The sequence below is a fragment of the Panicum virgatum genome, chromosome 9N, assembly GCF_016808335.1.
Source record: "Panicum virgatum strain AP13 chromosome 9N, P.virgatum_v5, whole genome shotgun sequence".
Lineage (NCBI taxonomy): Eukaryota > Viridiplantae > Streptophyta > Magnoliopsida > Poales > Poaceae > Panicum > Panicum virgatum.
The window spans coordinates 25,558,438-25,584,706 of NC_053153.1; the positions used below are offsets into that span (position 1 = coordinate 25,558,438).

A 26,269-nucleotide genomic window follows, 5' to 3' on the forward strand; every position below is an offset into this window, starting at 1 on the left:
TGGTATGTCCGGCATGAACCCTTAGCCACCACGGCTACAAGAACACCCTAAGTTACCTATCTTAAGAATAGATCTAAAAATAAGTGCACCAAAGAAAGAACGAAATCAACAAAAGAGGTACTCCCAAGCGTCAACCCAGGAGATACTTGATCGCTAAATAGATCGGATGACATGAAGACATTATTCACATAATAGATTCGTTTGGATCGTCACCACCGAGTACATATCATCGACGACTCCAACTAGCTCATGAACTCCATCATGACACAACCACACAGGGAGGCATGACGGCTAGGGTTGTCCTAAGCCATCTCCTAGACAACTTCGAAGACTTGCGGCGGCCGTTGTCTCCCTCCGGTCTTGGCCCTAGATTTTCGTCGAGTTCTGGGTGGATGGATCCTCCGAGTTGAATAAGGTGCGAGCTATTTATGAGTCGAGGAAGCCACCGGTCGAAGGGGAGGCCGAACCGCCTCGGAAACGGGCTAGGCCGGCCGGCTCATGAGCCTAGCCCGGCCGGCCTACCCTCTTTCGGGCCCTCCTCGGTCTCATCTTTCGCGTGTAGACTCCTCGCATCTTCTAGAGTTTATGTCCTTCACGATTGCACCTCTTTGGACGTCGTTATCTTGGAGATATCTTCGAGGAAAGGATAGGATCGGGAATCCTTCCTTAAATCTTCATTTGCTTTGCTTAATCCGAAGTATCTTAATCTCATCTTCGTGGGCTTGGTCCTTTGGTCTCTCTTGGAGGATGGATGTGCATGAATGGGCTTCGAATCAACATGGGCTTTGGTCCTTCCTTTCGGTTTTGGCCATCGTGTTTCTCCGTGTTAGCGCTCGATCACGGGCCTCGTCATTTCATGCTCCAAAATAGGCAAAAAAACCTGTAAAAACGATGTTCCTCCAAAATATATGTGCAAATATGAAAATGACCAATAATTAGGCCGGGGTTAGGACTGTTAGTGATTTTGATATTAAATTCATGTCATTATCAAGGATAAACAAGGGATAAAATGGGTACTTAAGGAGCGCCAACATTCCCCCCATGCTTAAATCTTGCTCGTCCTCGAGTAAGTCCAGGAGCTTTGCTTATAAAGAAATCAGCGTTGCCCCTCAATGTCCTCTCTGCACTTAGTCATACATAACAAGACATATTTCTCTCTCAAGTATTTAGCATTTAAGTTCATATTGTGACTGGCTACTTTTTCATTATGGAAGATAGACTAGCAATTAAAGAACAAGCCACAATAATAAATAAATGCAATGCTCTCAAACTTAAACGAATTTCAAACCTTTACCTTATTTCATCGTGAAGAGTTTTCAAAAGAATACATATCAAACATAAGTGAGGTTCTATTGCAAAATATCATGGAAACACTCATCTCATCAAGTCGGTCAAATCTACATTAGATTGTCTTCAACCTATTCTACTCATATATAAAAGTGGAAGGCTTATGTGGAACTTGGTAGGTAAAAACAATCCTAGCAAAACATTATACTTGAAATATTATCAAACTAAGAGAGATCTAATCGAATTACCAAGACTAGTCAAAAAGGCCATTGAAAAATAATGTTGGAGAGGGAGAAAAATGAAACACACACATTTAGATAGGTGAACATGTGCAAGTGACAAATGGATGATCCCGAGACACAAATGAAGTTCTCGTTATCAGATTGCACATGGTTGGAAGATTTGAGTATGGAATAGTTTTTCAAAGTAACTTGGAAAATTAATGAAGACAAAAAGAGCTAAGGAGCATTTAATTCTTCTCTTTTTTTTCTTTCATTTTTCTTTTCTTTTCTCCTTTTTTTTCATTTTTCTATTTTTCTCTTTCTTTCTTTTTTCTCCTTAGAACTTTTGATAACATAGAATACTTACCTAGCCATCCCCCATGCTTGAACGAATGCTCGTCCTCGAGTATGAATAGTGGGAGAACCAACTAGCTAGGATAAGTATCTCAAATTCACCTTCTTCTTCATAGAACCTCTTAAATCTCCGGGGAGCCTTGTCTCCCAAAACTTTTCTTTATATGGTGCCTTTGATTTTTTTGATTCCGTCGAAATGATAATCCATACTCAAATTGGGTTATGGTCAAGGAGGTAATCACAAAAAGATATTTTTGGTTTAGGGTGGATATCCAGCGAGGTTTACAAAATTTCCGAAGTAGAAACTCATAATGCATGGATAAATAGGATAGGAAAAAGAAGGTTACACAAAAAAACAGAATGGCCAGCTTCTTAGTCTCATACCAAAGAAATCAATCTTAATCCAACTCATCAAAATATAAGTTTGCAATCTAAAGATTTTATCATGAAATAATATGTATGTATAGGTTTTGGTAGGTAGAACTTTGCAAGAGATTAACAAATGTAGATAGCATATGAATTAAGTTTTTAAATTAAACAACACAAGGTGTAAGGTCATCGGTAGACTTAAATCAAAGAGCAACATAGAATATATGGGTCTAGAATTTAGTCATTTAACCTCCACAAATAAAAGAGCTGGTATTTAATCATTTTAATTATATTTAATTGAGAGCAAATGGTTAAGTCATATACAATATAGCGTAGGTAAAACAAAGCAGCAACTTTTATCATTTTTCCATAAGCAAAAGACATTGCCAAAATGTATCAATGTGGTAAGCACAAATTATGGTGATCCTACACTTATTGAAAACAAAAACAAAAGTAGGTTGTCCTCCTAGAAGCCATGTGATAGCTTGAGAGATATATACAAAGGTTGCATCTATGGTTGAATGCATATATGTACAAGCATTTAGAAAAAGAGAGAGTTGATGAAGAATTACCATCCTTCTCGATGCTCATAATGAAGTGTAGCACGGCCTCCCCCATACTTAAGCATTGTGCTAAGCATGGAAGAAGAATCATGAGCATCTTGTGGCAACCGTGATTATCTTACTCCTTGAGATCTTTCTTCCTTGTCCACGAAATCCTCCCCCATGCTTAGCATGATGCTAGGCGTGGAAGGAGAAGATGAACCTTCTTGCAATTCTTGAAGTCCTTCCCTCATGTGTATGAATATCATCTTCAATGTGTCTTCACCTTTGTTGCCTCAATTTTCTTCAACTTCTTCTTATACTAAGTCATGGTCCCAATCATTGCTTCACATCGTCATCGCCTCCTTCAATTTCTTGTTGTCCCATTGCTGCCTCATCTTCACAAATTTTTCTTTCAATTTCCAGAATAGAACATGTACTGAAACATTGCTCCATTGCGAAGTGCACAAATTTTGCTTTCCAAAGAGTCTTCATTCGCCCAAAATTGATTTCGAATAAGAGAGTTATGTCTATTTCATCCCAGCGCTGCAATCTGTCCCGACGAATTTCAGAACGCGCAACGTCCAATGTTCTTGTCATATCTCCTTGTACGGGTCTTCAAATTCATTGATCTTGGATGCGTTGGAATGAGAATTTCATGAAGCTTCTGAATATCAACTTGTTCTTTCTTGTACGTCTCTGTCCATGTGCAAAATTTGATGAAAATAGTAGGGCTTGCTCTCGAACTATGGAGATGTTGACGAATTTGATTTCTTCTTTGATCACGAATTCATGGGAACACTTTGTCATGCCTGCAAAACAATCAAGTGCACACACTACCCCGTGGTGACGGTCGGGAGTAGAGACAAATGCTAACAAACCAACCATCCCTAGAATCTCAACTTGTGGGATAGCTAACTTAGCGAAATCTGATGAGTGTACGTGTGTGCAAGTGTAAATGCAGATGAAAGGAAGATATATAAACAATGACAATGTTTGCATCAAGTTCTAAACACCATTTTTACAACTAGGTTGCTTAATTTTCTATATAACCATAAAGATATAACCGAGGTCAAAACACCATGTTCATTTCAAGGTTAAAAATTCTTCATGACGCAAGAAAGGTAAAGCGCATTGCAAAGCTTATAAATCAACCTAAAGCAACATGAGAACAAAATTGATATCAACCTAAAGCAACATGAGAACAAAATTGATTGCTAACTTGGTCAAAAGAGATTAAAGATGGAGGTCCGCAAACAAGTTTAAACACCACTTTTACACAAGATTGCAAAAGGTAAATGCTATCATGATAAGCATTACATGGATAGAAAAGCATACATCAATAAGATTGAGACCAAACTAGCAAAATGAGGGCATGGACAATGGAATAGATGCAAAATGCAAATGCAAAGTTAGCAAAAACAAATGTTAGCAGGGTTGAAAGGATTTTTCGATGTTGTTCCGCAACTAGCTTATTCAAAAACAATTGCTAAGAGTGACCAAAAATCTCCGCGACACTTCATAAGAAGTGAAGTTTTTGTCAATGGAAAGGTTATTTATCGAAAAGGACAAAGCAACCGAGCTAACAAGGTTTTAGAAGTAGGTTTATGTGTTTCCTATAATTTTTGGCTTAAAACAAAATTTTGAAGAGAGAGTGTTGGGTATAGAAATTCTATCTAAGGTAGTTTTTAAAAAAAAAACTAGAGAGAAAAAAACTCTCAAGCGTCAACCCAGGAGATACTTGATCGCTAAATAGATTGGATGACATGAAGACATTATTCACATAATAGATTCGTTTGGATCGTCACCACCGAGTACATACCATCGACGACTCCAGCTAGCTCATGAACTCCATCATGACACAACCACGCAGGGAGGTCATGGCGGCTAGGGTTGGCCTAAGCCATCTCCTAGACAACTTCGAAGACTTGCGGCGGTCGTCGTCTCCCTCCGGTCTTGGCCCTAGGTTTTCATCGAGTTCTGGGTGGATGGATCCTCCGAGTTGAATAAGGTGCGAGCTATTTATGAGCCGAGGAAGCCACCGGTCGAAGGGGAGGCCGAACCGCCTCAGAAACGGGCTAGGCCGGCTGGCTCATGGGCCTAGGCCGGCCGGCCTACCCTCTTTCGGGCCCGCTTCGGTCTCATATTTCCCGTGTAGACTCATCGCATCTTCTAGAGTTTATGTTCTTCACGATTGCACCCCTTTAGACGTTATTATCTTGGTGATATCTTCGAGGAAAGGATAGGATTGGGAATCCTTCCTTAAATCTTCATTTGCTTTGCTTAATTCCGAAGTATCTTGATCTCATCTTTGTGATCTTGGTCCTTTGTGCTCTCTTGGAGGATGGATGTGCATGAATGGGCTTCGAATCAACATGGGCTTTGGTCCTTCCTTTGGGCTTTGGGCTTCGTCTTTCTCCGTGTTAGCTTTCGATCACGAGCCTCGTCATTTCATGCTCCAAAATAAGCCAAAAATCTGCAAAAACGAAGTTCCTCCAAAATATATGTGCAAATATAAAAATGACCAATAATTAGGCCGGTGTTAGAACGGTTAGTGATTTTGATATTAAATTCATGTCATTATCAAAGATAAATAAGAAATAAAATGACGCGCACGCGCCAGCCGGTCTTGGGCGTTGTTGCGGCCTCCTCTACGGCTACATCGCCTGAGGACACCTCGCTGGTGAGCATGACTTGGAGGAGGCGCGCGCGGCGTAGGTGAGGGCTGGCTGTGGCGGCGGGCCAAGGCAGCGGACGTGGGCGCGAAGGTGGAGGAGGAGGAGCACCGAGGAAACCACACAAGATATATGGAGAAAAATAGCGACGTCAATGAAGTGAACGATGCCTAGAGTTGTTAATCCAAGAATAAATAAGGTGACTAAGAACATGGGAGCAACATTTATATATTTGAGGAGCACTACCGTTGAATTTCTTGAATTGATTGACTACTACTACTTGGGCTCATTGGTTACTGGAAGATGTATAGTAGCAGAAGTGGGTGGAGGGAGGTGGTGGAAATCAACGAATAATGGTGGAAATCAATGAATAATGGAATGCGTCAATATGAAACTTTAGGTGCATTTACTCACACCCAGAATAGGAAAAAAAAATGTTCGGCTCTATGGCTGGGGCTTGGATGCGAAGAAAAGATGTAACGAAGAGGGGGGTATCGAGAGAAGGGCTATAAAAAAAACATCAGCCGGGAGGGGGGAAACAGCCCACACCCGTTCTTCATTAAGAGGAAGTCTTTTGGCGCCCGACCGAGAAAACCCCCGAACCCCGGCCATGCCCACTTGGGCCATGACCCTTGCGGGCCGAGCACGGTGAGGGGGATTTTTTTTACCCCGCAAGGGAAATTCCCGAAAACTCCGCCAAAAGTGCGCCGACTAGGGCTCGAACTCTGGCTGCGCGGGTGCCGCCGGCGCGCTTCGACCATCCGGTCTAACGGCCTTAGGCGAGAAGGGCTATAAGACTTGTTGGAGGCTGATAACTGAAGTGAAATTGATGACGTTTGAGTGGTGCGATTGATGTTGAGTAGTGCGATTTATGGTTTTTCTAATAAATGAAGTGAAACTAAAGTGAAATTGAGAGGAAACGCAAGACCATTGGTACGGATGGCGATGTAGTTTGTACTTAGGATCGAACGGCTGAAATAAAAAAAGGCGACATGGCTCAACGTGGTTTCAGAGAAATACCGCCTCGGAAAAGATTTTTGTAGTAGTGGTCTGCCGTCTCCGGCGAAGAGAAAAGAAAAAAAATCCAAAACGTAGCTCCAGGGTGTGGACAAGCAAAATCTGAATCTGATAACGATCTGTTCGGACAAAGTTGCCAAAAAAATTCCCTGGAAGTAGTCCTCACAAAAATGCTACAAAGTATTCCTTCCATTTTTTAACAAGTGAGCTAGTTTAGTGCGACTGAATTAGTGTTCATCCGCTCTATCTCCATACCCACTACTACAGAATAGCGCTTTAGTCCCGGTTGCCAACAGGCTTTTATCCCGATTTTTCAACCGGGATTGAGCATCCGGGACTAATGAGCTATGTCCATTTGTCCCGGCACCTTCCGACCCGGGACAAAAGATATTTTTCCAAAATAAAAAAATCTCCTAGCCCCGACCTCGCCTGCGGCTCGCTCACATGCCGGCTCCCACTTTTCCAAACCCTTTATTCTCAGTGATAAAATCATTCACGAAACCAATCACAATCGAAATCCACAAACAAATTATGCATATAGTCTACCCCAAATCATTCACATAATTTCATTCCCAAATCATTGAAGAAACAAAAGAATAAAAAAGAGGAACGCTTGCCGTAGCCCAGCGCCGCCTCCTCAGCTCGCCGCGGCCCAGCGCCATGGCCGCCGGGCGCTGCTCGCCGGGTCCCGCGCCGCCGTGTCGTCCCAGTGTCACGGGCCACGGCCGTTGCTAGCAGCGGCGCCGCGGCCCTACGCCGCCGCCCAGGGGCGGAGGGCCTGTTATGGCGGACTATGGCGCTCGCCATACCTTGATTTTTTGACAAGTACCCCAGGTCTTTGACTGTTTTGTCGCCGGCAGCCATGAGAGCTCCGACTCGAACGTTCTGAGCAGAGAAAGAGGGTGCAGGGAGGAAGAAAAACAGTATTGGGCCATGTGAACCGTTATGTGTGCTGAACTGGACAGACGGATGGGCTCTTTTTTGTTTAATGGGCTGGCTCCGTCCATCAATATTCCCCCATCGAGTTCCACACGACGCTGCAACTCAACACGAGTCTCTTCGGAGGCATCCGAAAAAAAACTCAACACGAGGGATTGCCAATCGAAGAAGAAACAACAAGAAACAACGAGGCTGCGCGGGTCTCTGGGCGTCCGGCGGCGTGCAGCGGCGCCGCCACATCTGGCGAGTGTGCGATGGCAGCAAGCTGTGCTTGTTTCCGCGTCTGGCGAGGGCGCAAGCTGCCGAGAGCAGTGCAGACTTGTGCCACGAGCTCACGGCCGCGGCGGCCAGCGATTGAACCAGTGAAAACTGAAGAGGAATTATGGATCGGAATGGAAAAATGCAAGGTCTAATACGAAAGGTACATAAAGTGCAATTTGAATAATTACTTTTCAGTTTTCATTCATTTGTTTTCTTTTTTGCTTTGATGAATTGATGCTACCATTCTAAGTGAGTGGATGTTAGATCATCTCTCTATATGTTCTGTACCTCTAATTAAGCTCCATGCTTGGTCGATCATTACATTTTGAAATGTATTACATACTACTTTTAACTTGAATCTTAATCTTTTGACAATTCAACCTTGCCATACCTCGATTTTTTTTCGTCCTCCGCCACTGCCGCCGCCGCCGCCTTGCGCAGATCGACCTCAAGCTAGAGGAAGAAAAGAGAGGGAGGAGAGGGAGAGGAGAGGGGAGGGAAGAAGATAAGGCATGAAATTAATGGATGGTGTGGACTGTGGGCAGAGAGGGGGGAGAGATAAAATAGATAGGTAGGAGTGTTTCATCCCGGTCATTGGCTACACCCCGGACAGATGCACTTCTTTTGTCCCGGTTGGTGGTTCTAATCGGGACAAAAGGCCCAAGTCCCGATCGGAGCCACCAACCGGGATGAAAGGGCACTATTCATCCCGGATGGTGGCTCCAATCGGGACAAAAGTCCCCTGACTCCTCCCCTGTCGGGCTAGCCATTGAACCTTGCATAAAAGTCCATTTTGGTTCCAGGTCCAGCAGCATGATGTGTAGTAACCCCTCCCTCGATTCGTGGCTACCGCCGCGCCGACGTGCACGTCCGATCCTGCCGATCCTCCCTGCCGGCCTCCTGTCTCCGTCTAATCTCAGGACCCATGCACTTGCGCGCTAGCTAGCTGCCGGGAGCTTTCTTTCTTGGCGCGGACGGCGCTCCAAACCCAACCCCCCATTCATTCGAGTGTCCACTCCACCCGTGCGGCGGGTAGCTTGTTCGCGCGTCGCGGTCGGCGCCCGCAGAAACGTCCGGGCTGGGATGATGATGACGACGACGATGACGAAGATGACAGACGACTGGTAATCGTGAGTCATGACCTGCTCATTGGATCAACCGCAACTCCACCTGCAGTCCACTTCAACAACTATACAATTGAAAAAGGATAATTCCATTTTGGAAATAGAAATCATCGAAAGAGAATGGAGGAAGTATAATAGAACGGTGAGTGGTGGGTGAGGTCGCACTATACCACAGCCCCAAAATCCCAACAGATGTTGGTCGGGAAAAATAGAAGATTAGCGACGAATAGTCAGTCGGTAAAAGTCAGTAACAAACCTTCAGTCGGTAATTCAAGTTTTACCGACCGACTGTCAGTCGGTATTTGTATTCACATATACCGTCGAACTATCTGTCGGTAATACTTAGCATTTGCATCGAACCATCCGTCAGTATATGTGCAGTGGAACCCAATCTAATGTTTAATGGGCTGACCAAATCAGTCCAGCCACCCGTGACCGTTCATCAAGATGAACGGCTCACATTCTCCCGACCAGAGTATAAAAAGATTGGGTCAAAATTTTAACCCTAGTTTTCTCATCCCTCCTCCCTATCCTCTCATACGCCCACACCCACACAGAGAGAGGGAGGACTCCGTGCCCTTCCCTGGAGCTTGCCGGCGGCCCGCACCGGGAGCCGGTGGCCGGGGACCCGGGCATCGCGCTGGGAGCCAGCGGCCAAGGGAGCGCCCGCGCTGGGAGCCGGCGGCCGGGGGTCCACGCCGGTACCTGGACCCGACGGCCGGGGGGTCGCGCCGGGAGATGGCGGCCAAGGGCCCGCGCCCGCGCCGACGGCCAGCCTCGCGACCGCGGCCAGCAGCCCACACCGCGCCGGGAGCGAGCGGACGGGGGCCTGCACCCGCGTCGGCGGCCGGCAGCAGGAGGGTTGCGCTGAGCCACGGGCTGGGGCCACGCCGGCGGCCGGGGTTGGCTCCGTGGGCCCAGGTGCCCGCGCCATGGCCGGAGGCCAGCTGCGCTGCATCAGCGGTCAGGGACCTCGCTGATCTGTTCGTTCATCTTCAGGACCGCGGTGGTTCAGCTTTGTGCATGTATTCTTTTGTGTGTTCTTGTGATTTTTGAATTACTACAGCAAGATTTACTTTTCTGTAGTAAAGATTTACTGATAGTCTGATTCAGTCTGTGTAATACTGGGTACACGCAAAGTGCTCTTGTAATTGTGTGCCAGTGACTATTGGCTAAGATTTCTTTTGTTGTATTTGCTTAGATTTGACCACAAATCTGTAGGCATATAGTTGTGTCTTTGACGAATCAAACTTTCATGACTAATGAATCATTGAAGCTCAATGTGACATTTGTATATATCAACTTTTATTTTTTTTAATTCACATAAAGTAGAGCGTCGAACGATCGGTCGGTAAAACAACGTCCGTTGGCAAAACTTGTACCGACGCCACTTATAACGGTATATGTATGGTGTCGGCATATATTTATATCAACTAATAGTCCGTCGGTACAACGGTTTTTACCGACAGATGATCCGTCGGTGTAGCGAGCCTGTGGTATAGTGTCGATCCGACGAACGCACCGACGCGGTAGGGTAAACATAACAACATGGCACTACAACCGCCTCTCAATGCAAGTCTTTCCAGCTGGTCAGCAGCATGTGGATAGTATGTGGCCAGCATGGTGGGGGTTGCCATAGATTAAAGCGGATTTTTCCTTGACCCTTTCATAATAGAGGCCGCCGGCCCGTCCGTCCACCACGCCCGCGCGCATCGCACTCGATCGGATGCTACGACTTCCGCCCTCTACGCCACCGTGATCACGCCCAAAGCCGTTCCGTCGCGTCGTGCGGGCGCTTTCGTTCCGGTCCGGATGTGGGCGATTCTTCGGTTGGGTTGGGATTTGGGCTGTGGGCCGCACGCGCATGGTGCCACTGCCGCTGCCATTATACTCGCGTGCACAGGAGCACATGCCACGCAGCCTTAATTAATTCGTGCTGCTGCTGGTCTCGTCCATCATTTCGAGCAAATGGCCAACCGAACCCTCCACCCCCCCTCCCCCCTGCGGTGGAGGCACGTGCCACAGCTACCCTTACTAATTGAGTTTTGACGTGGAGTGTGTGTGGGTTAAAGTGGGATTGTATTAGATAATAGATTGGGATGAAGCGGGTTCGATATAAATACGGATTGGAGTAGATTGGGATAAATTAAAAGGAATACTTTGTGCAAAACTATGACAATAATATAAAAATCGGTTCGGCATTAAGAGTTGAATCCTAAAATTTAAAATCACGCGTTCGCACCATAAAATTTTATTGAAATTAACTGAAAATTATTGTAGATGACTTAATATAATTGGCAGCTACTCTGTGCAAAGCAGTGTGGTTAGACCTTCATGTGGGCCCCATGTCAAGAGCCGGATTCTGAAAATAAAACCATGCGCTCACACTAAAAAAATTCATCAAAATTGGTTGAAATTTGTTGAACGACTCAATATGACTAGCAGCTACTCTGTGTAAAGTAGTGTGGCTAGGACTATACATAGATCTCATATCAAGAGCTGGACCCCGAAAATAAAACCTTGCATTCACACAATTAAATTTTAACAAAATTGACTGAATTTTTTTAGAAATGACTCAGTATGACTGCAGCTACTATGTGCATAACAGTATGGCAAGACCTACACTATAATTTTTTTTGGAATAAATTCTTATTAGGTTGTAATCATAGTTTGACTAATAATTTATTATATTATAAGTTGAAATATTTGAGCTGAGTTGGTGCGTGATAGTGGCGGTTTGGAGTGGAGCAGACAATAATAATTTCCCTCGTATAAATGAATCGGTGTCGTATGGTTTGATTCCACCCCATTTGCAAGCTAGCCACAGCGTCTGCTGTGCTCGTCCTTCGCGCAGAGGAGCGGGTCAAGCGGCGCCACGCACGGGTGACAGTTCGTTTCCTGGCGCGCGCGTCTGGACCAGACCGTGGAGCCTTTAGTTCCAGCACCAGCAGCGTGCATCGGCAATCTCGTCGGTCATGGCTCGAGTCCAAGAGGCTCTAAAGCCCTCGATCTGTACACATGATCCTTAAGTTATTTCAGCAATACAAAGTCAGAAAATGCTGCCGCTTCGTCACACCCAAAACCAGATACTCCTCGTGCTCGCAGTGCAACCATAGCTTGGATAGATTCCTCCCATATTCCGGTACGACGCGATAATTCGGAGCAATGCAAGCTATGAGCACGCACACGAACACGATGACCACCTGGTGTTAGTGCAGCGATGGGGCAGCGTTTTCAGAGTCCTAGCGCTGAATCTGAAGGACTGTATGTTCAGGCCGTGGTCTGTTAGTCTGGCCTCTCACACTCGGCACCACGATCGAACAGCCGCAACGGCGACCCACACCCACGCGATCGACGCACACGACAACCGGATGACACTGGCACGTATGCATCGCCTGGAGGTTAGAGCTAATAGAAAGCTGCCAAGAAAGGAGCAATCCAACATGGGCAAGAAAGGTTTCCTGGTTTTCAGCCCCTACAAGAAACACATAGAAATACATTATGCACTCACCTAAAAGAAAAGGGTGAGAGCATCACCAAGAGTCCCCGTATTAAACCTCCTATTGTCAAATTTCAAGATTCCAGGAGAAAAAACACCCTCCAACGGCCCCTCTAAATTAACTCCTATATTTGATGACATCCTAAATCACCCCCTCCCTCTCAAATCTAGGATTACCTGGCTGACCCCTAACTGCTGCAGGAGAGAGATTTAGGAAGGATGGCATCCAATATGAGAAAGTAGGAGAGCAAATTTAGGTGGACTCTGGTGATGCTCTTAATTGATACTATTAGTCGCATTGTCTACAAAGAGCTGCTGTGGGAGATAAAGATTTAGGAAGGATAATTATTTAGGATGGCATCCTATATGAGAAAGTAGGAAACCAAATTTAGGTGGACTCTTGGAGATGCTCTTAATGGATATTAGTCACATTGTCTAAAAGAACTGGTATGAATCCTCAGATACTATTGCGTACTGATCGTTTTCAAAACAGGTGCGCTGAATTGGATTTAAGTTATAGACAATAAATGCCAAAACATGTAACATTTAGAGAATGGAGGGTAACATGGTCTTCATGAGAAAAATTGATGAGCCGTATAGAAGAGATACAAAGCACATCTGCAGGTACCATCAACTAGTTGTCTCAGCACAAGTCCAATGCACTCAACAGACTACTGTAATCTGGACACACAAATCAGCAATAGTGGTTTAAAAAAAGCTGATACTGGCTACCTAACTACAACAAGGCAGGTGCATAAGATACACCAACAACAATGTTGGCAATATTCTGTGATGCATAATATTTCAGAATATCAGCTCACCTTAGCCAATCAGATGTTCAGGAGGAAGCTGGGCATGTATTCACGCCATCCTTGCAATCACGCGTAAGGTCGTTGAATGTCTCCAAATGCCTCTTCCCCCTCAGAAACACCTCAGTATCAACTGCAACCCTCATGTACCCATCAAATTCCACTGGCTTACCATTGCTCAGCTCCTTGGTTTCAGTAAACCACTCGCTATTCTCATCCCACAAGTCCTTGAAATCATCCAGGAAGCGTGTTTTATACTTTTCCTTAAGTGGGTCAAAGAACGATTTGTCGGGCTCATTGGTAGCAATGTACAGATAGCGGCCAGCACCAACCTTGTCATTGAGTGTCATAAGCAGACTGTCCGGAGAGGTATCTCTATCAAGGTTTGGCCATAATTGTGTGTTCTGTGCTTTCTCCCCTCTCACAATGTGGACCGAATCGAAGTCCCAGCTCATCCGTGAGGCAATCGCAGATACAATCTCCATCAAGCGACGAGACTTCCATAGGAAATGCCATGGGCGTTTGATCACTCCCTCAGTCTCACCTTCACATACACGTGACCAGTAGTTATCCGGCTCAACATTCCCAAACTTCCTCATGATCAGTGTGTCCTTGACGTCTCTGAGTTTCATCGGGGTCATCCTGATGTCTTCGGTATAGAAGTTCTTCAGCTTATCCTTTTTCTGCCACTTCCCCCAATCTTGCCAGAACTGGCTCTGATCGATCACTGATGCTGATTCCTTCAGGTGCTCGAAATCGAAGTAGAGCCTAAAATCTTTCTCTTCATCCTTGCCACTCGAAGTATACCGTGCATTGAGGCAGACATTGAGGTCCATTACAAGAGTCCGGTTCAAGAATTGAGCCTCACCTAGAGCACACAAGAACCCCCAAATGAAGTGGTTCATGCTCTTGCACCTCTCGCCGCCACCCATGTAAATGAGGTACCTTCCGCGGCTGAAATCACTCTCAGAGGCGACCACTGGCAAGCTGTCATTGACAGCCTCACCAACAACAAACACCGGCTCAGCCACAGCCCCGGCAGCCTCATTGTTGGCAGCATTCTCATCCAGCCTAACCTGCATCTTGACCGGCACAAAGTCGGTGACGGGTGCCTCACGCTTGCCCTTCTTCCCCTTCTTTCCTTTGCGCTTGCCATTTCGCTTGGCACCTACACCCGAGTGGTATTCGCCCACGCTGCTGACAACGAGGGTGCAGGTGTTGATGTCGCGGGTGAGCGTGAAGCGGCGGTAGTCCTTGTAGTATGTGGTCCGGCCGGTGCCGATAGCATCAGCAGCGGGGCGGAAGCGCCAGGCGAGGTCGCATTCCATGGGGCTATCCGGCACCGCTACGGGACGGCCGAAGCGGTAGAAGTGGAGGTCGGGGAACTGCTCGATGGCCGTGCGCATGAGCAGGTTGAAGAGATCCCTGTCCCCCGTGCAATCCACCGGCGCCTCCGTGTCGCAGGAGACCGCCTCGGTGACAGGGGTCTCCTCCTCCGCCGCTGCCGCCCCCTCGCCCGTGCCGACATCGGTGTCGACGGTGACGGCCCGCTCAGCCACGGGCTTTGTCTTCTCGGCCTCGGACGCGACGTCGGAGAGCTTGATGAACGGGACGGTCTCCTTGACTTCCGCTTCGACGCCGGCCTCGGCGGTGGCGCCGGAGGAGGATGAGGAAGCGTTGAAGTCCTCCCCGGTGCGGAGCACGGAGTCGTCGGTGAGGAAGGTGGACGTGGAGGTGGCGGAGGTGAGGAAGTCGGTGAGCTGGTGCGACGACGGGTGGAGGAGCGGGTCGTCGGGGCTGTGGACCGCGGCGAGGAGCGTGAAGGCGAGCACGGCCGCCACGAAGAGCGCGAAGAGGAGGTTGCCCCCCGAGCGCAGCGCGGCGCGCAGGTCCAGCGACCCGCCGCGCCACCGCGGCGCCGACAGCCCCGCCGCCCGCCCCAGCATTTCTCGCGCGGATCTGGGCTCGGATTGGGAGTGGGAGTGAGGGGGGGGGGGGGGGGGGGGGGGGAGGGGATCTGGCTGGAGATGGGGGGCGGAGGCGGAGCGCCGACAGGACGCGAGCGAGGAGGGGGCGTGGAGGTTACTCCGTTTTGTTTTGTTTTTACTGGGCACGCGGCCGGCCGCCGGCCTGTTCACTGTGTTGTGGGCTGTGGACGTGGGATTTCGGGAGTTCGGCCTGCTCTTCGGGGATCCGATGGGCTGCGTTGGGCCTGCAGGTTGGTGGAAGACGGAAGTTCTATGTCATTTGCATTCTCAGATCCCTCTCATTTTTTTTTCGTTCTCTGATTAATCACAAAAAAGGAAAAAGTTGCATTCCCTGATTCTCATAGGTCGACCTGATGATTAAGTTAATCTTCCAACCTATTAGACCCATCTAGTTCAATAATTACAGTACATTAATTTTCCACCGCAGATGTTATTTTATTTTCACTTATAAATTTAAAAATGTGTAAATATCATGTTAGCATTTCGAATAGGACAGTTTAACCATTTATGAGGGGTGAGATATTTGTTTATGGCTTGCTCTCCCATCTTATCTCGTTTTTCCAAAATTTCAACATTTTCTTACAACAAATTCAACAATCTGTGAATCTCTGGAAGTGCCGCAATGCTAAGGTGTTCAATTCCATGCTGGAATCAAATGCTGTTGTGCTTCGACGGATCTCACGCTTTGGCATTTCAGAACTCGCTCGGCTACGGCTAAGCTAGACTTAGACAATTGGTGCTTGTTCCTGTCTTCTATCATGCAATCGGCTCTTGTGCTGCTGGCTTTATTTTCCTCCTTGGCCGCATCTGTTGGGGCCTGTCTCCTCTCTTGTACCTTTTTCCAATTTTAATATATGTTTAGGCTGGCCTGTTAATGGGTCCGCCGTAGTTCGCCTCAAAAAAAGTTTAGAGGATGAGAGATTTATGCTAATTCAACATATTTTATGAGTCTATTGTTTAACTCTTTCCAATCAACTTCCACTAGAAAAAGGCCGCGAACTTTACTCTGTTCGGTGTTCACTGTTCACCAACCGTCCAGCTCCTGAGTTCGCCTCTTCTATACTCTCATCATGTTCGTCATCACACGACAGTGTCCACCTAACCATCCCTCCCCATGCGATCATGTGTTGTTAACAAGGAAACGATCGCAGCTTCCACGGACCGAGACTTGTCACTCTTCAATTCTCCTCCATGCTACCTATGACGAGAGCCGTGACGTCCGCATCTGCCACACCTTGTACTAGTATAAACCCCGGCCGGGCCGGCTCGCGCGGTCGCGCCCAACACAAACACACTAGGCACACAAAGCAAATCACAGCGTTCGCCGCCGACCACGACGGCAGCCAAGTCATTTGAGCAGCTTGCCATGGCAGCAGCGTCCGCCGCCGCGCCGCTCCCGCTCGACGGCCGCGTCGCACTCGTCACGGGCGGCTCCAGGGGCATCGGCCGCGAGGTGTCGTCCCACCTCGCCGCGCTCGGCGCGCGCGTCGTGGTCAACTACGCCGCCAACCCGGCCAAGGCCGACGAGCTCGTCGCGGAGCTCGCCTCGCGGGGCCTCCGCGCCGTGGCCGTCCGCGCGGACGTCTCCGACCCGGACGCCGTGCGCGCGCTCTTCGACCGCGCCGAGGAGGCGTTCGGGTCCCCGCCCCACGTCGTGGTGGCCTGCGCGGGCATCCTGGACCCCAAGTACCCGGCGCTGGCCGACACCGCCGTCGAGGACTTCGACGCCACGTTCGCGGTGAACACGCGCGGCAAGTTCCTGGTGTGCCGGGAGGCCGCCCGGCGCATCCCGCCCCACAGCGGCGGGCGCATCGTGGCGTTCTCGTCCACGACGGTCGCCGCGCTCCCGCCGGGGTACGGGGCGTACGTGGCCAGCAACGCCGCCGTGGAGGCCATGACGAGGATCCTGGCAAAGGAGGTGGCGGCCAAGGGGATCACGGCCAACGTGGTGGCGCCGGGGCCCGTGCGCACGGAGCTGTTCCTGGCGGGCAAGGACGAGGCCTTCATAGAGAGGGTGGCGAAGAGTTCCATGGGGCGCATCGCCGAGACGACGGACATCGCGCCCGTGGTGGCGTTCCTGGCGAGCGATGCCTCGTCCTGGGTGAACGGCCAGGTAATCAGGGTCAACGGCGGCGTCGCGTGAGCGCCAGCTGCCAGGCGTTCAACAGTGATGTGTTGTGTTTGGGATGTGGCAAAGAGTTCCCTAGGATCCTGGCTTGTTCACTGTATGAGCTGAAAGAGACCATTTGTAATGTGGCACTGTATTTTTTTTGGGTCTTAGGAACATCTATCCTGTGAGTAACAAAGTTTTTCATGTCAAGCTCTAAAACTCTGTTCTGAGTTGTACAGTTTATCTGGGGCAAAAGCCAGATACAGAGCAGATGATCTTGCTCGCAACCGGCAATAAATTACTACCTACGCCTGTTATCATCATCGGCGCCTTCATCGAACACACCAGATGAGCCTACACGGAAGTCTAGCTGCTTCTGATGTTTCTGCCGCTGACGCTCGTCGAACTCCTCCCACCCCTCCACCTGTTTGGAAATCGGAACAGGTGAAATTGACGTTACCACTAGAAAATGTCTTCAGAGCCTACTACCAAACTAGTGCACTTGTCAAAACGGGTTAAAGTCAGAAAAACTGCAAGTAGCTACTAAACCGCTAGTACAAATGATGGTATTAGACATGCATACTGATGGGCAGACATGACTCTTAAGGAAATGGTACCTGCCGAAGAATATCATTTGTGATTTCTGTTCCATGGAGATCAAGTGTAATAAGCTGCATACACTTTTTAAATAATGTCGAAGGCAGGGATGTAAGACCATTGTTCCTTAGATGCAAAACCTATTGAAAAAAAGGTATTTCATATAAAGAATGTTACACGATGCTCGCTTTAGTGCAACAATAACAAACAATAAGTCATCATTCAAGCAAAACAAAAACAAATCTGAAGCATAAAACATACATAGGAAATAAACATTTCCATCAACAAGAATAATACAAAAGGCAGAAGCAGCATCATAGAGATGTTTCAGCAAAGTAAAACTAAACCAATAAATGCTAGTAGGTGTAATGAAATAATTGTATCCAACTATCCAAGAGATTTGTGTTATTCTGACAAATCATAAACCCATTTATTTGAATGAAAAACTAAGAAACAAAGAAAATAGATGTTCAACCTTCAGCCTAGTTACACCACAAATTTCATGCAGAAACTATCCACACCAGTTAGCATCTCATGTATCTTGTGGAGCAGCTGCTATCCACTAGACTAATAATAATAAGTTAATAACACTATATTCATTTATGCACCAGCGATATGGACATTGTGCAGTTGGACAACGAGTATATATGTTGTGGTATCTTCTATGGTGTGAACATTGTTGCAATCTGACAATGGGACATTTGCAATATTATCAACTTAAGATAATGCATTAAGTTACTTCAACTCCTCATTTGAGGTTAGTGATGAGATATATCTTAAAAGGTAAATGCTTTTTGCATATAGCTAAAGTCACACACCTTGAGATTATAAAGCTTCCCAAAGGCTTCTGGCAGTTCAGTTAAGAGATTTGATGACAAGTCAACCTGAATTCAAGATTTGGGTGATATATACTGCCAATGCAAACTCAAAATAGTTAAAGGGCGTATCCAGTGCCGTAGGCTTCCCGCACTGTGCGGGGTCTGGGGAAGGGTTGTCTTTAAGCCCCAAGTCTTACCCACACAAATGTGTTCAAAATAGTTTTCTGAAAAACATATGAAGCAGGAACATGTAATATATGATAGAAACTAGAAAGAACATACCTCGGTGAGAGATTCACAATCTCCTATAGATGAAGGCAATGCAGATATCCTGCCAGCAAGCGAAAATGAGTCAAATGTCACATTCACCATAAATTTAAGTTTAAATTCCTCCACAATTTATCACTAATGTAGTTCCCGTAAGAAGCTATAAAAAGTTTATTTTTGGGGCAAAAAATGTTCTCTTCTCCCTGTACCAACTTTTCTCTATGATACAACCAGTTACAACCTACCGGTATGTGTACATTAGCTAAGAATGTGCTAAAAATCAAAGGCTGACCCTGTTTTCCCCCTTTTTCCATTGTAAAAAAATGTGTTCTCGGTGCAAATACAACTAAAATTGCATTAAAAATAGAATGGGTACTAGCAAAAACAGCTGCCATCAGATTGGTATCAAAATCAGGACATTGATTAATCCTCATTCTATCAAAACATGGTTATTTCAACCCTAATCATGTTGGCAACGTATGCTATGCAAACCACCTTCGTATGCAAACTATGGAAACTCCAATCTAAGCCATCGGATCAACATCCAAGGGGAGGGGCGCAGGGGGGTGGGAGGGGGGATTTGCAAAAGTGTGATTACCCAATCCAAGGGCGGGTCCAGATTGTAAAATTATACCATCCCCCATGCCCCTTGGATGTTGATCCGATGGTCCAGATTGGAGTTTCTATAGTTTGCATACAAAGGTGGTTTGCATAACATACGTTGCCAATCATGTTTGACAAACAATGCCAGTCAGATGATCGCACATCTCGGCAATCTTGTATTGCTTCTCGATCCAAAGCATTTGTTTAGCAGTAGATAGAATAAACATGGTACGAGATAAACATGTCAAAATGTGGAAGAACTTAGTAAGGAGCTGCAAGCCAACAAGTGGTGAGTTCTAGGACAACCTATTGTTATTTGCTATCAGAATCTGGAGATGCTTCAGCGATCCTATTTCGATAGGTAAGTTATCAAGCCTGTTGTTTGCAATACGAAATTCGCGCAGAGAAGTCAGTGAGCCCAATGTCGATGGCAAGCTAACCAGTCTGCAAGATAAAAAAAATGTGAATAATCACACTATCTTGTTACCATGTGTGCCAAAAATATGCATGATGGAGATCATGTTAGATAACAATGAGGAGATAAACCATGGGGTATCCTCTTTTTGTATGTAGGTGATCATATATATGCATCTTGGTGGCAGGAGAGTCAACTGACAATTCTTTATTAATGATGTTGGCAAATTCATAGGTGAAAACAAATGTGAGGTCATGAAGTTTATCAGTCAGTAGACAATTCAAATTTAAAAGGTAGCCTTTATGCTGCCATCATCCCATATTCCCATTTAACCTCAAAGTTAATGAAATCAAGCATCACCAGATTAACCATTGAGATATTTTTCCCACATCCAGGATTGAATGACAAATGTCAAGCAAAAAAAACTACAAGCCATAAATATTTAATATGCAATCTCTCTTCTTTGTCAACATATGACAGTTGTTGGTTAATATCTAGCTTTCTGTTGGCTATTGGTTGACTCTGTTGGCACTCCCTCACACACACAACACCCTCTTGCTTGCAGGTGGAAGATGAAGAAGATGAGAGGAAGAAGAGGGACACAGGAAGAGCACACGAAGTGGAGCTGCTTAATCTTGTGAGCTACAGCTGCTCTCCTCTTTATAGACACAATTGGTCAAGGTGAGAATTTACAAGGCATGGCTCTATAGTACAATGCAGTCATGACTATTACATGCTACAACTATCTACTGTTACCATGCTGCAACTAGCAGCAGCTACTATACACAATAGTCTTTGCCGCCCAAGATTAAATGGCTGGCTTGACTGAGTACATGCTAGTGCTACTACTACTACTAGGCATGAAAAAGCAAGCATGAGCATGGGTAATTATCTATCAATCATTCCCCTAATTGCACTACTCTTGCTTGATCTCCTCCACTCCAATCTTGGTCCTCAACTCTGTGAGTCGAATGCGCCCAAGTAGCTTGGTGAGGATGTCCCCGAGCTATCGAGCGGTCTCGACATACTCGAGCTTGATCTGTCCTCCATCGACACAATCACGGATGAAATGGAACTTGGTGTCGATGTGCTTGCTTCTGTCATGGAGGACATAGTTCTTTGCCAAAGCAATGGCGGACTTGTTGTCCACCATGAGCACAGGCGCGCAGGGCTTCTCCTTGATCACCTCCTGCAGCAGCCTGCTGAGCCAAACTCCCTGGCAGCACGCCGTTGCCGCTGCAATGTACTCGGCTTCACATGTGCTCAGCGCGACCACCCTTTGCTTCTACGACTGCCAGGAGATGGGGCAACCGTCGAGGAAGAACAGAATTCCGGACGTGCTCTTTCGACCATCGACGTCCCCGGCCATGTCGCTGTCACTGAACCCGGTCAGCTCCAGCCCAGCCCCTCTCCGCCTTGGGTAGACGATGCCGTACCCAATGGTCCCTGCCACGTAGCGGAGGAGCTTCTTGACGGCGGCAGAGTGGTCCTCACGCGGATCCTCCAAGAATCGACCAAGATAGCCGACGGCGAACATAATGTCCGGCCGAGTGTGTGTGAGGTAGCGCAGCCCGCCAATGATGCTACGGTACTGCGTCGCATCGACCTTCTCCGCCGTGCTCTCCTTTGAGAGCTTGATCTTTTCATCCATGGGTGTCTGACACCGCTTGCAGCCGCTCAGACCACCCCGCTCCTCTAGCTTTCGAGCATACGAGCTCTGGCGGAGCGTGATCGCGTCCCTCCCCTGCTCCACCTCAATGCGGAGGTAGTAGGTGAGCAGGCCGAGGTCACTCATGCGGAATCGACCCTTCATCTCGTGCTTGAAGTCGTCGATGTCGCGCTGCTCCGACCCGGTGATGATCAGGTCGTCGACGTACACGCCGACGATCAGACTTCCGCGCTCCGTGGACTTGCCGTAGAGCGCATGCTCGGTGGCGCACTTGGAGAAGCCGAGGGACGCCAATGTCGCGTCCAGCTTGGAGTTCCAAGCCCTCGGCGCTTGCCACAGCCCGTACAGGGCCTTGCGCAGGCGAAGGACCTTGTGCTCGCCGCCTGGGACTGCGAACCCCGGCGGCTGCTGCACGTACAGCTCCTCCTCCAGCTCGCCGTTGAGGAAGGCCGACTTCACATCCAGATGATGGACTCGCCAGTTCCTCGTCGCCGCCAGAGCCAGCACCATGCGCACGGACTCCATGCGTGCCACTGGCGCAAAGACTTCCTCGAAGTCGATGCCCTCGCGCTGCACGAATCCTTTGGCAACCAGCCGCGCCTTGTGCCGCACCACCTCGCCACGCTCGTTGCGCTTCACCTTGAACACCCACTTGAGCCCAATCGGCCGGCTGTGCCGGCGGATCCACCAGCTCCCAGGTGCGATTCTCCTCCACCGCCGCCATCTTTTCCAGCATCGCCGCCCGCCAGCACACCTCCTGCTCTGCTGCGGCGAAGCTTGGTGGCTCCTCTGCACAGCCAAGATGCAACTCGAGATCGTCCAGCTCCCGGGCCGCCTGCCCGGGTGGACTTGAGTCGCCGACGAGATCGTCCACCGCGCGAAATCGGAGAGGCTCGCCGGAGTAATCGGCATCGATGTTCGGGGAAGGCGCTCGGTGGAGGCGTGACGAAGCGAATCGACGAAGCGGTGCTTGTTGCGGCGGAGATCGGAGTCCCCTGCCCCATGGGCAATCTCGGCGCGACTTCCCCTGTTTCTGAAACAGGGGAGCCCAAAACAGGGGATCCTCTGCCTGGACTCGCCGCCGCTGTCGAGGGTGTCCCTTGTGCCGCTCTCGAAGGTGCCCCCTGTGCCGCTCTCGAGGGTGCCCCCTGCGCCTCGCCCGAGGGTGCCCCCTGTGCCGCTCTCGAGGGTGTTGCTTCCCCTTCGTCGTGAGCCAGCCCCCTGTCACCGGAGTACACCGTGTACTCGACGGTGAAGGAGCTGCTCAGGCCGCCTGGCGTTGCTTCTCCGTCGCCGGACTCCCAGCCCCAACACGCCGCCTCGTCGAAGACGACGTCGCGGGACACGACCACCTTGCCGCTGGCCGGGTCATAGAGCCGGTAAGCCTTACTCCCGTGCTCGTACCCTAGGAACACCATGGGAGTGCTCCTGTCTTCCAGCTTGGCGAGGTTGGGCTTCGTCTTCTTCACGTGCCCGACACAGCCGAATGTCCTAAGGAAGGACACGTCCGGCTTCCTCCCGTGCCAAGCCTCGAATGGCGTCGTGCCCTTCAGACTCTTGGTGGGCGTGCGGTTCAGGATGAACACCGCCGTGCTCACCGCCTCGCCCCAGAACGCCGCCGGCACCTTCTTGGCCTTCAGCATGCACCTAACCATGTCGACCACCGTCTGGTTCCTTCTCTCGACGACGCCATTCTGATGCGGCGAGTATGGCACCGTGAGGTGGCGTTCCACGCCTTGTCCCGCGCAGTAGAGGCCGAATTAGACCGAGGTGAACTCGCCGCCGCGATCCGTCCGCAGCACGCGCAGCTTCTTCCCCGTCTCCGTCTCCACCTGCGCCTGTAACTCCTTGATGGCCGCTGGCGCCTCATCCTTGCTCGACAGGAGGTGCAGCCACATGAAGCGGCTGCAATCATCCACTAGGACCAGGCTCTCAACTCAAGCTCTGAATACCACTTGTTGGCACTCCCTCACACACACAACACCCTCTTGCTTGTAGGTGGAAGATGAAGAAGATGAGAGGAAGAAGAGGGACACATGGAGAGCACACGAAGTGGAGCTGCTTAATCTTGTGAGCTGCAGCCGCTCTCCTTTTTATAGACACAATTGGTCAAGGTGAGAATTTACAAAGCATGGCTCTATAGTACAATGCAGCCATGACTATTACATGCTACAGCTATCTACTGTTACCATACTACAACTAGCAGCAGCTACTATACACAATAGTCTTTGCCGCCCAAAATTAAATGGCTGGCTTGACTGAGTACATGCTAGTGCTGCTACTACTACTAGGCATGAAAAAGCAAGCATGAGCATGGGTAATTATCTATCAGACTCTAGGTTAATATTTCACAGTGAGCAAGTCAAAGAAACACTGAGACAACAAACAACAACAACAACATAGCCTTTTATCCCAAGCGAGTTGGGGTAGACTAGAGATGAAACCCAAAAGACACAAAGATCACGATTCAGGCACGTTGATAGCTAGTCTCCAAGCGCTCCTATCCAAAACTACCTCCTCAGGGATATTCCAATCTTTAAGGTCTCTCTTAACCGACTCGTCCCAAGTCAGTTTAGGTCTACCTCTACCCCTCTTTACAAAGCAACACTGAGAATCAAGAGAAAAAATAATTTTCAAGAACATTATTGTAGAAGCTGTTTATATCCACTGGCAACATCACAGATAAATAACAAGACAAGAATTTCAGAATCTGACCTACCGGTTCTGGCTTAAAGACAGGTTTAATAATTTTTGAAGGCATGATAGACCTTCCCAGCTGATGTTCTCATCATCTACATCATTGGCAGTTAGGAGCAATTTCTGCAACATATAATTATATCACTTATAAGTTACAATTATAGTTCCTTGCATTCAGTGTGAAAGAGAACTTACATTTAAAGATTTAAGAGCAGCAATTTTATGCGGAATTTCCTTGATACAGTTGTTGCTGGCATCTAATATCCGTACTGAGGGGGCACAGTCCCAGACTTCTTCCGGCACTGCCTATACAGAAAAACATCCACATGTTTAAATGATAAATTATTATGAGAATATAAGGTAATAAAAAATTAACATCTCGAAGCTCCATAAGGCTGGAAGTAGTGAATTATGAATGGTTCAGGGAACAGTACTATAGTAGCATCGAATCACAAGTCAGACTGCTAATCATGGGCAGCAATTTACATAATAATTCAAGCAAGTATGCTATTAGACTATTTTCATCTAGGATCTGTTTGGTACAAAGGCAGTAATGAAGCATGAGACATATTTCTTTGCAACCAATATACAGGGAGCACTTTTGTTGACTGTCTGTAGATATGGTATCACCCAAAACATTAAAAATCACAATAATGCTATGCTAGAATGCATTCACAGGGTCATAAAAGTGAATCAAACAAGTTGTAATCAGATACCTTCAAGTCACAATCATGCAGGGCAACAACACCCGTCAATTTCCAACGCTCAGCTCGGCTTTTGCCAACAACTGCCTCTGCTTTTTGTGTTTGACGTTCCTTAACATTTGAGGCTCTTGTTACACTTGTTGCAGAGCCAGTGGCGGACCTAGGATTTCTAAGTAGGGTATTCCTAAAAAAAATGTGACCAGCTGCAATAACCTAAATGAAGTATTTTGGTTCAAGCATACTGAGTATACATACCAAATTATCTATATATATACATATATTTCACTTGTTTTTCCGCCAGCAGGGTATTCCTAGGAATACGGGGGCATCAATACTAGGTCCGCCCCTGTGCAGAGCTGCTGCTATTCTTTGTGATGGGACCATCCTATTTGAGAGTAGGCACAGAAAAGTAGGTCGTGTCAAATACATAACATTTGTCCCCTGCTTCCATTTCCTCCCTTGTTACATTATCAGCAATGCAATCCTTTCATAGTAGAATATGTGACTTCCCAACTACTTTCATGAATCCCCAACATTAACAGCAAAGGCATCAAAATGTTGAAATAAAGGCAGTTATCTTTGGTCTGTGACACATTATAGTACTATACAAGTTTAACATCTAATAACTTCATGCTCGAGAAAAACAACTAAAAACTTCAGATCCGCTCCCAGTCCCAGCTAGGAATCCTGAGCAGTGAGCACAGACCAAAATCGAACCTTCGCACATGCTTAAGGACTGCACCCTACTCCGACGAATTCAACTCTAAGCATCAGAAATCAGATTATTTCAGATCGAGAAGTTTGATGCCGTACCCCCTGATGGAGACCCAGCGAGGCGATGAGCATGACCTTGGATCCGTCTACCACCTGCATCGAGCTCAGGCTCGCGGCATCCTGGAGCACTTTGCCTGCGAGCGCAAGGGAGTGAGTATTAGCAATCACCGGAGATAATCGGCGCGCTCAGACCTCAGTAGGTAGGTAGTAAGGGTTTGGGGATCGGTGCCTTTGCAGACAAGCCTCTGGCCGCGGGGGAGGACGTTGGTGAGCGGCTGGAGGAGGCGCTTCAGCTCCGCGGTGGTCGCGGCGGCCGGTACCTCCACGGGGATGGTCCGCCGGGCGAACTTGACCTGGACGGTGATGGTGGGCGGCGAGCTCTCCATGGCCTGTCGGTCTGACCCTCCACACTCTGTTTCGGTCGATGAAGGATTGAGAGCCTGACTGCCGCCCCCGCCCCCGTCCCCTTCTCCCCCGTTTTGGGCGCTCAGCTTCCCTTTGGACACTTTTTTTTTATAATAAACATCAGT

General features: G+C 48.0%; 3 protein-coding genes across 4 annotated transcripts; 1 reads left to right on the forward strand and 2 right to left on the reverse strand.

The window, feature by feature from the left end:
- Positions 1–12,816: 12,816 nt before the first annotated feature.
- LOC120689652 lies at positions 12,817–15,093 on the reverse strand. Its single transcript, XM_039972013.1, has one exon. It carries the CDS (start codon positions 15,041–15,043, stop codon positions 13,127–13,129), a length of 1,917 nt encoding a protein of 638 aa, XP_039827947.1. The 5' UTR covers positions 15,044–15,093; the 3' UTR covers positions 12,817–13,126.
- A 1,282-nt stretch (positions 15,094–16,375) lies between these two features.
- On the forward strand, positions 16,376–17,409 carry LOC120689655 (NADPH-dependent aldehyde reductase-like protein, chloroplastic). Its single transcript, XM_039972016.1, has one exon. The coding sequence runs from the start codon at positions 16,452–16,454 to the stop codon at positions 17,226–17,228; it is 777 nt and encodes a 258-aa protein (XP_039827950.1). The 5' UTR covers positions 16,376–16,451; the 3' UTR covers positions 17,229–17,409.
- On the reverse strand, positions 17,314–26,214 carry LOC120689653 (plant intracellular Ras-group-related LRR protein 8-like). 2 transcript variants are annotated; one of them, XM_039972014.1, is made up of 11 exons: positions 25,969–26,212; positions 25,779–25,873; positions 25,323–25,350; positions 24,978–25,114; positions 24,457–24,567; positions 24,284–24,384; positions 19,787–19,924; positions 18,893–18,941; positions 18,611–18,676; positions 17,813–17,932; positions 17,314–17,619 (listed from the first exon to the last, which is right to left on the reverse strand). In XM_039972014.1, the coding sequence occupies exons 1-11, from the start codon at positions 26,123–26,125 to the stop codon at positions 17,497–17,499; spliced, it is 1,125 nt and encodes a 374-aa protein (XP_039827948.1). In that variant the 5' UTR covers positions 26,126–26,212; the 3' UTR covers positions 17,314–17,496. The 2 variants fall into 2 exon arrangements, with proteins under 2 accessions (XP_039827948.1, XP_039827949.1); XM_039972015.1 differs by lacking the exon at positions 19,787–19,924 and having other exon boundaries at positions 17,331–17,619; positions 25,969–26,214.
- Positions 26,215–26,269: the final 55 nt, after the last annotated feature.